Here is a 13,907-nt window from a genome sequence, read left to right on the forward strand (position 1 = left end):
CCTGTGATTTGTAATAATCCTTTGGTAGGAATTTCTAGGAGCAAAAAAATCTTGTAGTGCAGCAGCCAAATGTTACCAGTGTTCATAAAACAAATGTAAAACCAAAAGTGTCCAGAGATCAGTGTAAATATTGACACAAAATCCCTGTGCTTTCCTAGAATAAAATTGGAAAATTCATGCTAATCTGTTTCCTCTTTATTAAATGAGTGAACACACGTGCCCACGTGGTCTTGGGCTAAGAAGAGATTCCTGCAAGTGTTTTGTGATATTTTTAGTACTGACAGGTTGTGATCTGAAGGCTCGTAACTGGAAGCCAGTTAGGCTGCTCTAGGTATTCTGGAATCAAAAATCCATTTTTAGTGCTGCTGCTCTAAACTGCTTCCTGGTGTTTCACCTTGAGGGCACAGCTTTGAAAACCTCCTGTATGTCTAACAGCCATGTTGTTACCATCTGGCTTCTCTTGGGCACCCTCAGTTGAGGGATGTACGTGGTTGTAGAGTCATCAGGGTTGGAAGGGACCTCTGAAGATCATCTAGTCCAACCCTCCTGCTAGAGCAGGATCACCTACAGTAGATCCCATGGGAGACTCCACAACCTCTCTGGGCAGCCTGTCCCAGTGCTCTGTCACTCTCACAGTAAGTTCTCTTATGAAGCTGTGGCCAGGTGGATACTTCATGATTTGTACCTCGTTAGAGACTTTTTCCCTCCTCTCTCTGTTTTACTGTTCACCAGGATTTCTGCAGCTTGTCATCCCAATAAAGACTTGTGATGAAGTGGTGCTGATACTCTGCAGGGCAGGACTGATGCTTTGGTAGGCAGAGCAGAGCCAGGGGCTGAGGGAAGGTCTGTTCAGGGCTGAATGCCCCATTTTCCTGCTTGCATCTCTAGCTGTTCACCACTTGTCCTTTCATTTTGGCTGAGTGTTGGACTCCTGCACTGCAACAACCTAAAAGATGATTGATCTCAGAATGAAAAGAAAAAGGGGCTGTACTCATGGACAAAGATAATTTGCATCTTTCATTGCCTAAAAAGGTTGGACCAGATGATCCCTGAGGTCCTTTTCCAGCCTGGTGTTCTATGATTTCTGTTGGAGAGGGAGCAGAGGCTTCAGATCACCATCACCCAACTATGGGGAGATTCTGGTCCCTCAGCTGTTTGCAGGTGGAGGAACATGATGCCAGGGCAGAGCTGCAGCCACAGGGAGGTGGAGCAAGAAGCAAGGGCAAATAATTTGCTACAACAGACCCATGTTCAGACACCCCTCACTGCTGCCCCGTGTGGTTCACCTCCGAGTTGGGCATAAGGGAAGAGGGTCAAGAATCTGGCAGGGAGAGGAAAAGACTGAACACTCAGAAAAAAAAGGGTGTAATTAGTGGTTTGAAAATGTGTTGGCCTAATTGCCATTAACTTTTTAGCTTTAATTACAAGTGGCATCTGTGTGTGTGTGGGAAGCCTGGCTCTGAGTGCTTTGATGGGAAATTCATAATCGGCTTGTTCAGGTCCACTGAAATTCATGAGGCCAATTCTTAGAACTTTGCTAATAAATGATGCATTTATTAAGTCAAGAACCCTTAAAACAATGCATGAATGTATTGGGCACAAAATTTGAAGCTTATGAGATATCTACTCAAACCTGGTGTGGCTTTTATGTATCTTGTTTTAAATGGACAGAAAAATGAAGTGGGTGGATGGACTCAGTGCAGAAATACAAAGCAAGTTCTTTGGAAGATGAAAGAACTGGGCATGCATTTAAAACGGGACCGTATGACATCATCTTGGGTTCCAGCTCATGGAGATGGGTCACCTCTGGATGCCTGTCTTGCTTGTTTGGCTTCTCACACACAGGATCACAGAATGGTTGGGGTTGGAAGGGACCTCTGGAGATCATCTGGTCCAACCCCCTGCTGGAGCAGGATCTCCTAGAGCAGATCCCACAGGAACATGTCCAGGTGGGGTTGGAGTATCTCCAGAGAAGGAGACTCCACACCCTCCCTGGGCAGCCTGTTCCAGTGCTCTGTAACCCCACAGTAAAGAAGTTCTTCCTTACGTTTAGGTTGAACCTCCCATATTCCCATTTGTGACCATTTCCCCTTGTCCTGTCACTGGACACCACTGAGAAGAGCCCCATCCTTTTGACACCCCCTTTACATATTTATAAGCAATGGAGAGATCCTTTCTCTCTTCTCCAGGCTCAACAGACGCAGCTCTCTCAGCCTTTCCTCATAATTCCTCAATTCTTCTGACCAGGCCAGTGATACCATCACCATTTTAATTTCATTTCTCTCCAGTCTGTTACCACCAAGCATCAAGAATTGGGGAGCTGGCTGCCTTTCTACTTTTCATCTTCGTAACAACACAGTGTGAACGGGGACTTCAAAATCAAGTCAGGAAGCTCCCAGCCACGAGGCTTTGCACAAAGGCTGCCTGGTGTCCCTGAGAAAGGCTGGTCGTGTTGCTTTGGTGTGTCTGTGAGCTGTTCTGTGGCTTGTTCCCCCTGGCTGCCAGCTCACATGGGCTGCTCCACAAAGATAAGGGCTGGGGATGAGCCCAGCTGGGTGGAATCCTCCTGGCAACCAGCCCAGCCTGGCTCTGCTTTTATCAGAGCCTGGGGTGAGGGGCTCACTGCCCACCGGGAGAGCGAGTTCCTGGTGAGAGGCAGAGAAATGTGTGTGTGTGGGGGTGAGAAATCCTGCCCTGCAAAAGTACACTCCCATGATTTGGGTGATGAGCCTGATAATTTTAACAATTTATTTCTGGCTCTGGCTGAAAGCAGCGATTTAATGAAGCTTTGAGCTCCGGGTGAATATTTTTTTTTTTTTGATGAATCAGTCCCAGCTGTTCCCACCATGTAGCAAAGTCATTTCAGGCACCAAGGAGGAAATCTGGGCTTTTGGTGACTGGAGCAGCCCAAGTGGACCAGCCACTTGTGTGGGAACTGACTTCAGGAAGCTGTGACCAGGGCAGGAACAGCAAATAGGGATGGAAAAGACTTGCAGCAGATTATCCCCTCGTTGACACCAAAATGTTGTAGCGAGGGTAGCAGAACTTGGTGCTTTACCTTTCAAAAGGGAAACCGGTTTCTCTGCAGGCTGCAGCTCCCCGTTCTGTCAGTGGAACCTTCTGTGTCCTACAGGCTGCCAAACGAAAGGAACAATTAAGAGGCTGCAGCACAAAGCCCGGTAGGACCCACCTCTGGAAGTCACCTGGCAAAACTGGCTCCACCCCTCTCCTGCTCTTTTTGGGAGGAGAAAACACGCAGCAGCGCAAGGAACCCACCGTGTTTGTCTCCAGTGCAGGAGCTGGGCTGAGCAGTTTTGTTCAATGCAGTTTCATCATTATTACGAAAATATAACAACATAAACCAAAAACCTGGAGCTGAAAGATAAGGTGGTTGCTCAGATCCTTCCAACACGTACTGCAGCACTTAGGAAACCAGGATTGTCCTTTCAGTACAAGACTTATGAAGCCCCTTCCTACTCAAGGCTGCCTCCAGCTCCAAAACCTCAGGAACTAATGCCAAGACACGACTGCGATCAAAAGAATCAACCACCCCCCGCTACAGGGTAACAACATTGAATGCAAAAAGTCTCCACGCTCCGTGGATTGGTAGGAATTGGTTCTACTGGTGCTCCCGTGGGATGACACAGCCTTCCAGGGTCAGTGGGTCACCTTCTGCTTCACACCATGCAAATGAACTGGAATGATGTCCCAGCAATTATGAGCAGCACGATCCTGGCTGCTGTGTCAGAGCACACAGCTGCAGCAGGAGGGGCAGTTCTTGCTGGTTTAGGTAAAACCTTGTCTCAAATATTATTGATACACTAATAGAAAACATTGCTCCACTGAGGAGATTGCAAGCTCAGATTTCCAAGTGTTCACTTTCCCTTTGCTCTTACACCACACTCTATTTTAGCAGATTAAAATATTTCAATTATTACCACAGGAAATAAACAGAACAAGAAGGTGGCATTTTCTGAAGGGTTATTTGTAGGTCTTGGGAAAGTTGTTGCCTTCCCAGAGCAATCTAAGCCCCTCTGCTACCTCTGGGATTGCTCTGTGTGCCCCAGGGCTTGCACAGCCCAGCTCTGGACTTTCCTTAACACACTGACCATGCACAGATCCAGAACCAGATCACAGATCCAGTGAGCCTGGTGTAGCTCACTGAAACTGGTACCAGTAACAGAAGCCCACCAAGAACAGCAACTATCTCACTTCTCCAGTTTTCAGTGTAATAAATACACTTGTTGGCACAAGGTTTATATCATCAGATAATGGATGATGACCAGTGAGAATTCCCACATCCATCCCCAGTTTGCCAGCAGAAATTTGGACTGATTTCCTAACATTTTGTGTTGCCAACTCTACTTTTGTGACAAATCTGATGACTTTTAAGCATATAGAGACTTTTTTAATAGATCTGTATTGCACAACTCAAGTCCTCACAGTTCACAATCAACAGGAAAATTCTTTAAGGCCTCAATTTTGTTTATTCCCTGTAGATTATTTGTATTATTCCACTCTCCAGGTTCATTGTAAACTTTAAAAATGCTAAATCATGTGATGTTCTTGCATCCTCACAGATCTGTGTAGCCAATATCTTGGCTGAAGTCACCAGCTGGAGTGCAAAGTTGTATGTTCTGGGTTTGCTTATTCATTTCTTTTATTCTTAACTTCTTTATAGAGTGGTGGTGAAGTCCTTCTTTACCACTGCTTGATTGTACTCCTCAAATATTTTATGGCTGCATTCCAACAGCCAATCATGCAACTTCAGGCCATCTCCTAATAAAAGGACTCACAACCTAGTATCTTAATTTAGCCAACAGGTTAAAAGTACCCAGAACACAGACAGTCTTCAGAGGAAAACTAGGCCAACCTCAAGGATGTATGGAAACAGTTCTATATTGAAATGATTTTGTGAGCACTCTGTTTAAATCCTGAACTAATAAACTCTCCTTGCATTTTGGATTGCAGGGCACAAAAGCCCTGGCCTGTAGGCCCATGCTGGGCTGTAACCTGATGCAGCAGGGAGGTGTAGGCCAGGGAGGGCACTCTGAGCAGCAACACTTCAGCAGGTTGAATGGAAAACTCCCCCCACTTTGACACCCTGAGCAGCCAGGGCATTGTACTCTGCCACAGCCTTCTCCGTCTGCAGGACCAACACGTCAACCCCGTTCTTCTTCAGATACTCCACAGTAGATGGTGGGACCTCAGAAGAGAAAAGGAAATGGGAAGAGCAAGTATTAGAGTATTTTCCTCCTCACACTCAAAGAAAAACAGGTACTGATGCCTTATGTTAGTAAATATACTCAGATATTTCTAAGATTGATTTTTTTTCTCTGCAGTAAAGCTGGTTTTATATACACATCTCCCATTTCTCCTCAACACCTTTAAAATGAAGCCTTTTCAAACAAAAATAAACAGAACCGGAGCTCAAGGTAATTAATCTAAATAAGGTAGCACTCATCTCACCAAAAAGCTAAAGAATTGCTTCTCATGAAGTGAAGCTCAGCACTCCTGAGGTGTCTGTGGCTGGTTACTCTGCTGAAATGACACCTGCCAACATCAGTAACAAAAATGCCTAATTATCAAAGTACTTAGAGCAGGCTGGAAACCTGGTTCATAACCTAATCTAAGTGGGAGGGGCTTTTCACCAGAGAGGGCAGTGATAGGACAAGGGGTGATGGTTTTAAACTGAGAGAGGGGAGGATGGAACCTGATGGTCTTTGAGGTCCCTTCCAACCTTCACCATTCTGTGATTCTATGATAATAACACTGTAAAATATGCTCCATATTTAAATTTAATGGCAGAACATAAACCTGGTTACTGTTTGATATGGATGCTAATACAGAGGAGCTCAAATCATGTTTCTTGCAGAAAGAGAGGGGCTCCTGGCAGGAGTTCAGTCATGTGAATTCAGCATCCTGAATTTTCTCCCCTCTTAGTAAATCATGGAACCATGGAATGGTGAAGGTTGGAAGGGACCATCAGGTTCCAACTCCCCTGCTATGAGCAGGGACACCTCCACCAGACCAGGCTGCACAAGCCTCATCCAACCTGCCCTTTTTAAACTAAAAGGGGGGAGATTTAGGCTAGAAATCAGGAAGAAATTCTTGACCATGAGGGTAGGAAGGTGGTGGAACAGGTTGCTCAGGGAGGTTGTGGAAGCCCCCTCCCTGGAGGTGTCAAAGGGCAGGTTGGATGAGGCTTGTGCAGCCTGGGCTGGTGGGAGGTGTCCCTGCCCATGGCAGGGGGGTTGGAACCTGATGGTCCTTGAGATCCCTTCCAACCTTCACCATTCTGTGATTCTATGATAATAACACTGTAAAATATGCTCCATATTTAAATTTAATGGCAGAACATAAACCTGGTTACTGTTTGATATGGATGCTAATACAGAGGAGCTCAAATCATGTTTCTTGCAGAAAGAGAGGGGCTCCTGGCAGGAGTTCAGTCATGTGAATTCAGCATCCTGAATTTTCTCCCCTCTTAGTAAATCATGGAACCATGGAATGGTGAAGGTTGGAAGGGACCATCAGGTTCCAACTCCCCTGCTATGAGCAGGGACACCTCCACCAGACCAGGCTGCACAAGCCTCATCCAACCTGCCCTTGAACACCTCCAGGGAGGGGGCAGCCACATCCTCCTTGGGCAACCTGTTCCAGTCCCTTCCTACCCTCATGGGGAATTTCTTCCTGATGTCTGACCTTTCAGTTTAAATGGATTTTTTTCCCCCCCCTCTAATCAGAGGAAGAAAGAAAACAAACAGTTCTAGTTTATGTTTATCACAGAACAAAAACCTACCTGCAAAGCCTCACTCATGCCACGACCAATCACCATGGTTTTGACACCCTTCTTGACAACTTCTTCAAGGTCAGCTGGTTGCACTCCTGGAGAATGCTGTGTGTCAGGGGAGGAAAACAACAGTCTGTACTGACAGCAGCAACCAGGACAGCTTCCTCAGTATGTTTTGAAACTGCCCACAGAGCAGCAGGGTAAATTAGCAGCACCAAGATGTAACACAACCTCCTTTTCTGCATACACACAGAAGATAACACTGGTAATTAAAAAAGGTATTTTATGTGCAGATAAAAGATGATAATTCATCAACTGATGGCAAGATTATTATTTATTAATCAGTTAATTAAAAGATGAACTACACACTTCTAAAACATCTAACAGCAAGCCTTTTGTAAATACTAAAAGTCAGATCAATAAATTGCAACATTATGACATTTTTCAATTGCAAAGACCTCCTCAAATAATTAAAATGATTAAATTCTTTCCTTGTTTACTTTGCAAATCTCATTGAGTGGAGAGGACTGAACCATAGTGGTTGGCTTCATTTGAGTTAACAGTTTCAACTTCTGCATTATTCTGAATTTTGAGAAAGGAATATTTGAAACTAAACTCCTTGAAGGGAAAAAGAACTTTCACAGCATGTTGATTGAGTTTTTAAGGAATTACATCCGTTTACTATGTTTTAAACATACAGATCCATAAATACACCTATAATGTTAATATAAAACACTATTATGTCACCCTAATTCTCTCCCCAGACTCAATTTCAATGTATCTCTACATGGCCAAGAGTAAGACACTGTACAACCCCTGGCTAGGATTTGGCCCCTCTGTGGTGTGCCTTTTTTTTAAAGCATAAATACATTATTTTTTTTTTTAAGATTCTTAAGTTGTTTTAGAGGACTAAGATGAATTTCTTCCTTGAAGTAGGAAATGCCACGGTGAACTTCTGGAGAATATTTTTATGGTTTACCCCCTATGCTTCCAGAAAATACTACAGTCTTCCAATGAATTTAAGTCAAAGCATGAGCTTAACAATTGGCTTCTGTTGCACCATCAGTCTGTCAGTTTTACTCTCTGATGTCCTTGGCTCCTCTTCTCTTCTTCCCCTGCCCAAGTCATCAGCAGCTGATGCTGCAGCTTCTCCCAGGGTGTCAAAGTTCTCCTCTCAGCCCTGTCAATGCTTCAGCTTGCTGGACAGGGCAAGACTTTTCAAGCTGAAATGACCACAGTAGCTCCTAAAGTTGCAGGTGAGGGAAACCTACAGTAGAGTGCCAGGTCCAGTGGGTGGGTTAAACATATCATAGAATCATAGAATGGTTAAGGTTGGAAGGGACCTTCAAGATCATCAGGTTCCAACCTCCCTGCCATGAGCAGGGACACCTCCCACCAGACCAGGCTGCACAAGCCTCATCCAACCTGGCCTTGAACACCTCCAGGGAGGGGGCAGCCACAACCTCCCTGGGAAACCTGTTCCAGTGCCTTCCTGCCCTCATGGGGAAGAATTTCTTCTTGATGTCTGACCTCAATCTCCCCTCTCTCAGTTTAAAACCATCACCCCTTGTCCTGTCACTGCCCTCTCTGGTGAAAAGCCCCTCCCCAGTTTTCCTGGAGCCCCTTCAGGCACTGGAAGGTGCTCTAAGGTCTCCCCAGAGCCTTTTCTTCTCCAAGCTGAACAATCTACTCTCTCAGCCTGTCTCCAGAGCAGAGCTGCTCCAGCCCTTTGATCATCTTCATGGCCCTTTTCTGGACCCTCTCCAACAGGTCTCTATCCCACTAGAAAGTCTTTAGCCTGGCTGATATCTGGAATTTCAGCACTGTGGATGGTTCACCTTTATGGCACTCCAAGCTGTGTTCCCTTTATCCACTTCAGTGTGATACCCATACCTGGAATGCAGAGGTCACTTCAGCATGCAGGGCTTTCTCAGACCAAAACATGGCAAGTGAGTGTTTATGATAGGAGAGGCAATGCTTCTCCTTTGGGGGGTTTAAAGTAGACTCAGAGAAAAAGCACTTGTATGGTTTTTTGCCATTCAAATAATTAGATTGCTGGGGCAGGTTTGCTGTCATATGATCAGTACCCCTGAGATGTTAAAGCCATGAACAACAGCAATCTATTTGGTTACACACAACCTTTTGATGCAGAGGCTTCCACACGTTTTGTAGGAAACCAGTGTCATTAAAGGAAATGTAACATGAGGGAAGAACTGTGTGATGGCTGATTTCACAGCTGCAGGGAAAGAGGAAGGGCAGCAGAATTTCTTGTGTGCTTTGTTCTCTGATTTTCCTTTCAGGATTCCTGATTCTTTTCTCCTGTTAGCAGGTGGCACTGTAATGCAGCCAGCCAGGGAGGCTGCCTTCTGTCCCCAAGGGTTAAGGCCATCATAACAACCTGTGCTTAGCTAAAGAACCTTGCAAAGCCAGTTATACCATTTTCCTGATGGAAGAGCTACATACAAGACAGGAGGCTGATAGCAGAGAAGGAAAGGAAGCCATTTATTCCCAACTAGAGTGTGGGACATGACCAGCAACTGCTCATGTCCCAAACATCAGCTCCACCTACCCTCAGGAAGAACATACTCGGAGCAAGCAGGCACTCTGTAGCCTGAAAGATGCAGAAAATACACCTGGTGAATCCTACTATTTCCAGTGCTGACTGGATGAACTTTTTTACTGTTCTTCTAGAGCTGGAGATGCAGTCCAGGAAAGCTCAGTTCTCTTCTCACGTTTCTTGCTTGTTATTCACTTCTAAAGCAAGTCACCTAACTCCTTACAGCTGCAAAGGGCACAGAACTGACCTAAAGCAGGATCTTTAAAAGTGACCTACATAAGGCAAATCCTAAATAGTATTTTTTACTTCCTGATGATATAAAAAGGATGCCAGAAAACCCACCTCTCCAAATAACCCATTTTTTTCCCCCTTCTATGATTTTATTTTAACACAGACTCCTTGTTTCAGCTGGGAGGACTTCTCTAAGAATCTTTATGGAGTTAGAACTTTTCCCTGTCACCTGAAGACATCCATTGTTTCAAACTTTAAAATGAAAGCATGGCCTCTTAAATGCTGGTAGGTGGTTATAATTTGAAACCAAAGTGGTCAGAATGAGTGTCAAGATGATTGAGCTTGGAATTCTTCAGATAGTGCCCTGCTTCTTCAGTCATATGTGCACATAAACCAGGAGAACAATATTGTCAAACAAACAAAAGTGACATCCCACACCACACAAACCATCCCACCCAAACAGCAAACTTCATTTTTTATGATCAGTCTATAATTGAAGTATTTGTAAGGAAAAGTCACACACACAGCTATCTTTCACCCTGTGGTGTACAGAAACAATATTGTCAAACAAACAAAAGTGACCTCACACCACATAAACCATCCCATCCAAACAGCAAACTTCATTTTTTATGATCAATCTATAATTGAAGTATTTTTAAGGAAAAGTCACATACACAGCTATCTTTCACCCTGTGGTGTACAGATATCTTTGCATGACAGCACTACTTTTCTCTTGGCATCATATACTCCATATAAACTGAAATCTGACAACTCTGTTACCCCAAGTTTATAGATGAAGGTACAAAACCAAAGGTTCTGCCCTTCGGTTATGTCAAAACGCTGTGTCCAGCAGGTGGAGGGAGGTTCTCCTCCCCCTCTGCTCTTCCCTAGTGAAACCACACCTGGAGTATTGTGTCCAGTTCTGGGCTCCCCAGTTCAAGAGGAACAGGGATATGCTAGAAAGAGTCCAATGGAGGCTACAAGGGTGATGAAGGGACTGGAACATCTGTCTGATGAGGAAAGGCTGAGAAACCTGGGGCTGTTTAGTCTTGAGAAGACTAAGAGGGAACCTTATTGATGTCTATAAATATCTGAAGGGTGGGTGTCATGAAGGGGCCAGTTCAGTGGTGCCTGTGACAGGACAAGGGGAAATGGCACCAAATGACAACACAGGAAGTTCCACCTCAACATGAGGAGAAACTTCTTTCCTGTGAGAGTGACAGAGCCCTGGGCCAGGCTGCCCAGGGAGGCTGTGGAGTCTCCTTCTCTGGAGATATTCAAACCTGCCTGGACACCTTCCTGTGTGATGTGCTCTGGGTGACCCTGCTCTGGCAGGGGGGGTTGGACTGGATGACCTTTTGAGGTCCCTTCCAACCCCTATGATTCTGTGATTTATTTTTTTTTCTAGCCACTACAGCTACAGCCTTCATAGGGGGGACAATTACCAGCAGGTTCCTAATGCAAGAGACGTTATGCTGCTTCTAAATGTGGAATGTCAATACTATTCCATCTAGTTTTACACAATTCTGACAGCATGATTCTATGAAAGTTTAAAAACTGGGAGAGCAAGCATTTAGGACATGGCTACCAAGAGAAGCCCTTGTGTGGTTAGCCAGACTGTGAACTTTTCACAGAGAAACTAGAGCATCTGACACTGCATCTGCATATTTTTCCTGTGAACTAAGTACAAAGGACCCCAAGAAAAAGGCTATACAGTAAAACACATGCACTGTTGTCTTCCAAGCACATAAGGTCAGTTACTGTTGATTTCTTTTCACTTCCCATAACTTTTTTTTCCCCTCTCTGGCTCAAGACAACTTTTGTTTACAGTCTGAAAAAAGGTTGTTACCAGCAACTTATGACAACTACACTCTTCATCAAACTCAGAGTGCTGTTTGAGAGGTCTAAGGTATGTGAGAGTGATCTGGTCAGGGTAGCTGTGAGGACTGATGGAAGAGTCACCACACCCTGTTACCCCTAGGACTTGGTATCTCTGCAGTCCTCCAGCCTCAGTCACTTCTGAAACACACACTCAGCTCTTCCCAGGAAAACTCTTAATTTAACAGTTAGATGAACACAAAAGGCAGCTCACTGAATTTCTGGCTGGGGATTTAACAACTCTTCTCTGGACCATTTTCAGAGTCCTGTTTAAAATGCAGGTTGGAGAGTAAAGAGCAAACTTACATTAGTCCCAGTCTCTCGCCAGTCCCAGGTTCTGCTTCCTCCTGGCCACACTTTGCAGTCCTTGTAAGTCGTGGAACAGCCTTTCACCTTCATCTGACCCCAAGAAAGGGAAGCAATTTCGGGGGAAGACATCACAAAGCTGAACCAAAGTCTGGAAAAAGGATATTTAATACATAACATCAGGCTAACACATGAATACAACCAGAAAATTCTGTCCTTGCCCCAAGAAGATAGGAAGGAAACACTATTACAGACTTTATCCATCTGATTTTGGGACAAGCAAACTGAACATCAGCAGATTTGCTGAATTACCAGTCCTCCTGGGGATTTTGTGCAAGATTTTGGGCAAATCATTATATGTGCTAGATCTGCACACGGATTGGGTGCTCAACTTTTAAAACTAGCAAGAGAGATCAGGTCCCAGAACATCCTCTCACATCTGCATTTTCATCTTCTCCCTAAAACGTTCAACAAAGACAATGATCTCCTAAAAGACCTGAGAGATACACTGTTTCTTTGGCTGCCTTACTAATTAAAAACATCAAATGAGGTTAAAAAACACTCCAAGCAAACCTATCAAACAGAAAAGCCATAAATAAACCTATGGCATTGGCATATTCCTGGAGCAACCAAGACTACCAGAGACCTAAAGCTTTCTCTCCCTAGTCACTCCCCACAGAAGCCAAGTCTCCCTGTGTAGCTAAACATCCAAATATTTCTAATGTCTGACCTCAACCTTAATTGTTTCAACTTAAACCCATTATTTCTAATCCTTTCTGTTGTGGACAAGGAGAACAGCTTCATCTTGGTCTTTTCCAACATCTTTTGTCTTCCTGAGGACTTAAGTTTGTTTCCTTTCTTTTAGATTGAGTTCTCTTCCCTTCAGTCATGCTTTCTAAATCTCTGCTTGTTTTCTCCTTCTTTTCCCTAGCAGCCAACCATTGGAATCTTTCTCTGATGTCTTGTTGCCTGGAATTGGAGCGCTCTACCTTATGGCTGGTCCCTCACCTTCCTCAAGCTGGAAGAGATTTTGGGAGCTGAGAAGAAAGGAATCACACAAGGATACCCTGGAAATGTGTTGGACAAGTCCTGACACAGCTCAAGGGTAGAGTTTGCTTTCTGCCCTTCCAGTTCAGAGTAAGAGGATGGTCCAAAATCCACATCTCAAAGAAAGCTGCTTGTTTCTGCAGTTACACAGAGCTCCACTCCTGGCTGACCCACAAAACCTCAGTGGTGGATCCTTCCAGATACACAGTTTCTCATCCTTTATTTTTTTAATTGTTCAAGTTCACCAGGAAAAAAACTTGATCACAGGAACCCTGGCAGCATGAATTAAAGAAACAGTGCTCAGAAAAGAAAAATCCTTGGAATCCCAGGCTTCCCCCCTTCCTGTCTTGCACGTGCTCCAGCAAACCACAGCACAGCCAGACAGGACATGCTCTTCTCCAATTGCCAGGAGCACATCCCAGTGTCTCACTTCAAACAGTGCATGAAGTCACAACTGCTTTACTTAGGATCTGGCACAGGACTGGGCTGCCAGAGCTGCTCCTTCCACACAGCAACAGGGCAAGTCTTGCCCTCCTTGCTCCTCCATGAAGTTAGTGGCACACGTGCCCTGCCAAATAGGAAGCCAGGCAAGCAGCTTCAGGGGAGAGAAACTTGCCTGGACTCATAGATTCTAGATCCTTTCATGACCTATCCACAATTTAATGGATTCAAACACAGGTTTCTAAGACAATTTTGCAAAAAAAATCTGCATGAAGGGAGATTACAGCAGAAGAAATGGCCAGCAGTGGTCCTAGCAGAATGGAATCCACCATAATCAAAGAATCAAATAATCAAAACCACCTCAAACCTGGCTCTGAAGAATGAAAATAATTTTTGCCTGTGCTGGTTTTGAGAGGAAAGAGAGCTGGAGGTTAAGAGAGAAGAGAATGAACAATAAAATGGTTAGGAATATCGTATTTCCTAATCCAAATAGGATCACAAAGCTGGGGCTGTACAATCAAACAGGGACAAACTGCAAATGGGAGAGAAAACTCAAGATTAGGGTTCCACAGTGTCCTCTCCAAACAGCCCAAAAATGAGGGAGCAGTAGAAACAAAGAGAGAAAACTTAAAAGCCATTAATAAAAGCCTGTAA

General features: G+C 44.5%; 1 protein-coding gene across 1 annotated transcript; it reads right to left on the reverse strand.

Annotated features, from left to right (window-relative positions):
• Window positions 1–5,065: 5,065 nt before the first annotated feature.
• Window positions 5,066–11,897, reverse strand: AAMDC (adipogenesis associated, Mth938 domain containing). Its single transcript, XM_010001054.1, has 3 exons — window positions 11,766–11,897; window positions 6,803–6,898; window positions 5,066–5,206 (listed from the first exon to the last, which is right to left on the reverse strand). The coding sequence occupies exons 1-3, from the start codon at window positions 11,895–11,897 to the stop codon at window positions 5,066–5,068; spliced, it is 369 nt and encodes a 122-aa protein (XP_009999356.1).
• Window positions 11,898–13,907: the final 2,010 nt, after the last annotated feature.

The sequence above is a fragment of the Chaetura pelagica genome, unplaced genomic scaffold, assembly GCF_000747805.2.
Source record: "Chaetura pelagica isolate M959 unplaced genomic scaffold, ChaPel_1.0 scaffold56, whole genome shotgun sequence".
Classification (NCBI taxonomy): domain Eukaryota; kingdom Metazoa; phylum Chordata; class Aves; order Apodiformes; family Apodidae; genus Chaetura; species Chaetura pelagica.

Bases quoted from the DNA above. Each gene is read 5' to 3' on its own strand.
- AAMDC (XM_010001054.1), bottom strand. From the start codon at position 11,897: ATGTCTTCCCCCGAAATTGCTTCCCTTTCTTGGGGTCAGATGAAGGTG. The intron at 6,899-11,765 runs GTAAGTTTGCTC...CCTGACACACAG, and splicing joins GGCGAGAGACTGGGACTAAT to CATTCTCCAGGAGTGCAACC. The intron at 5,207-6,802 runs GTAGGTTTTTGT...TTCTCTTCTGAG, and splicing joins GCATGAGTGAGGCTTTGCAG to GTCCCACCATCTACTGTGGA.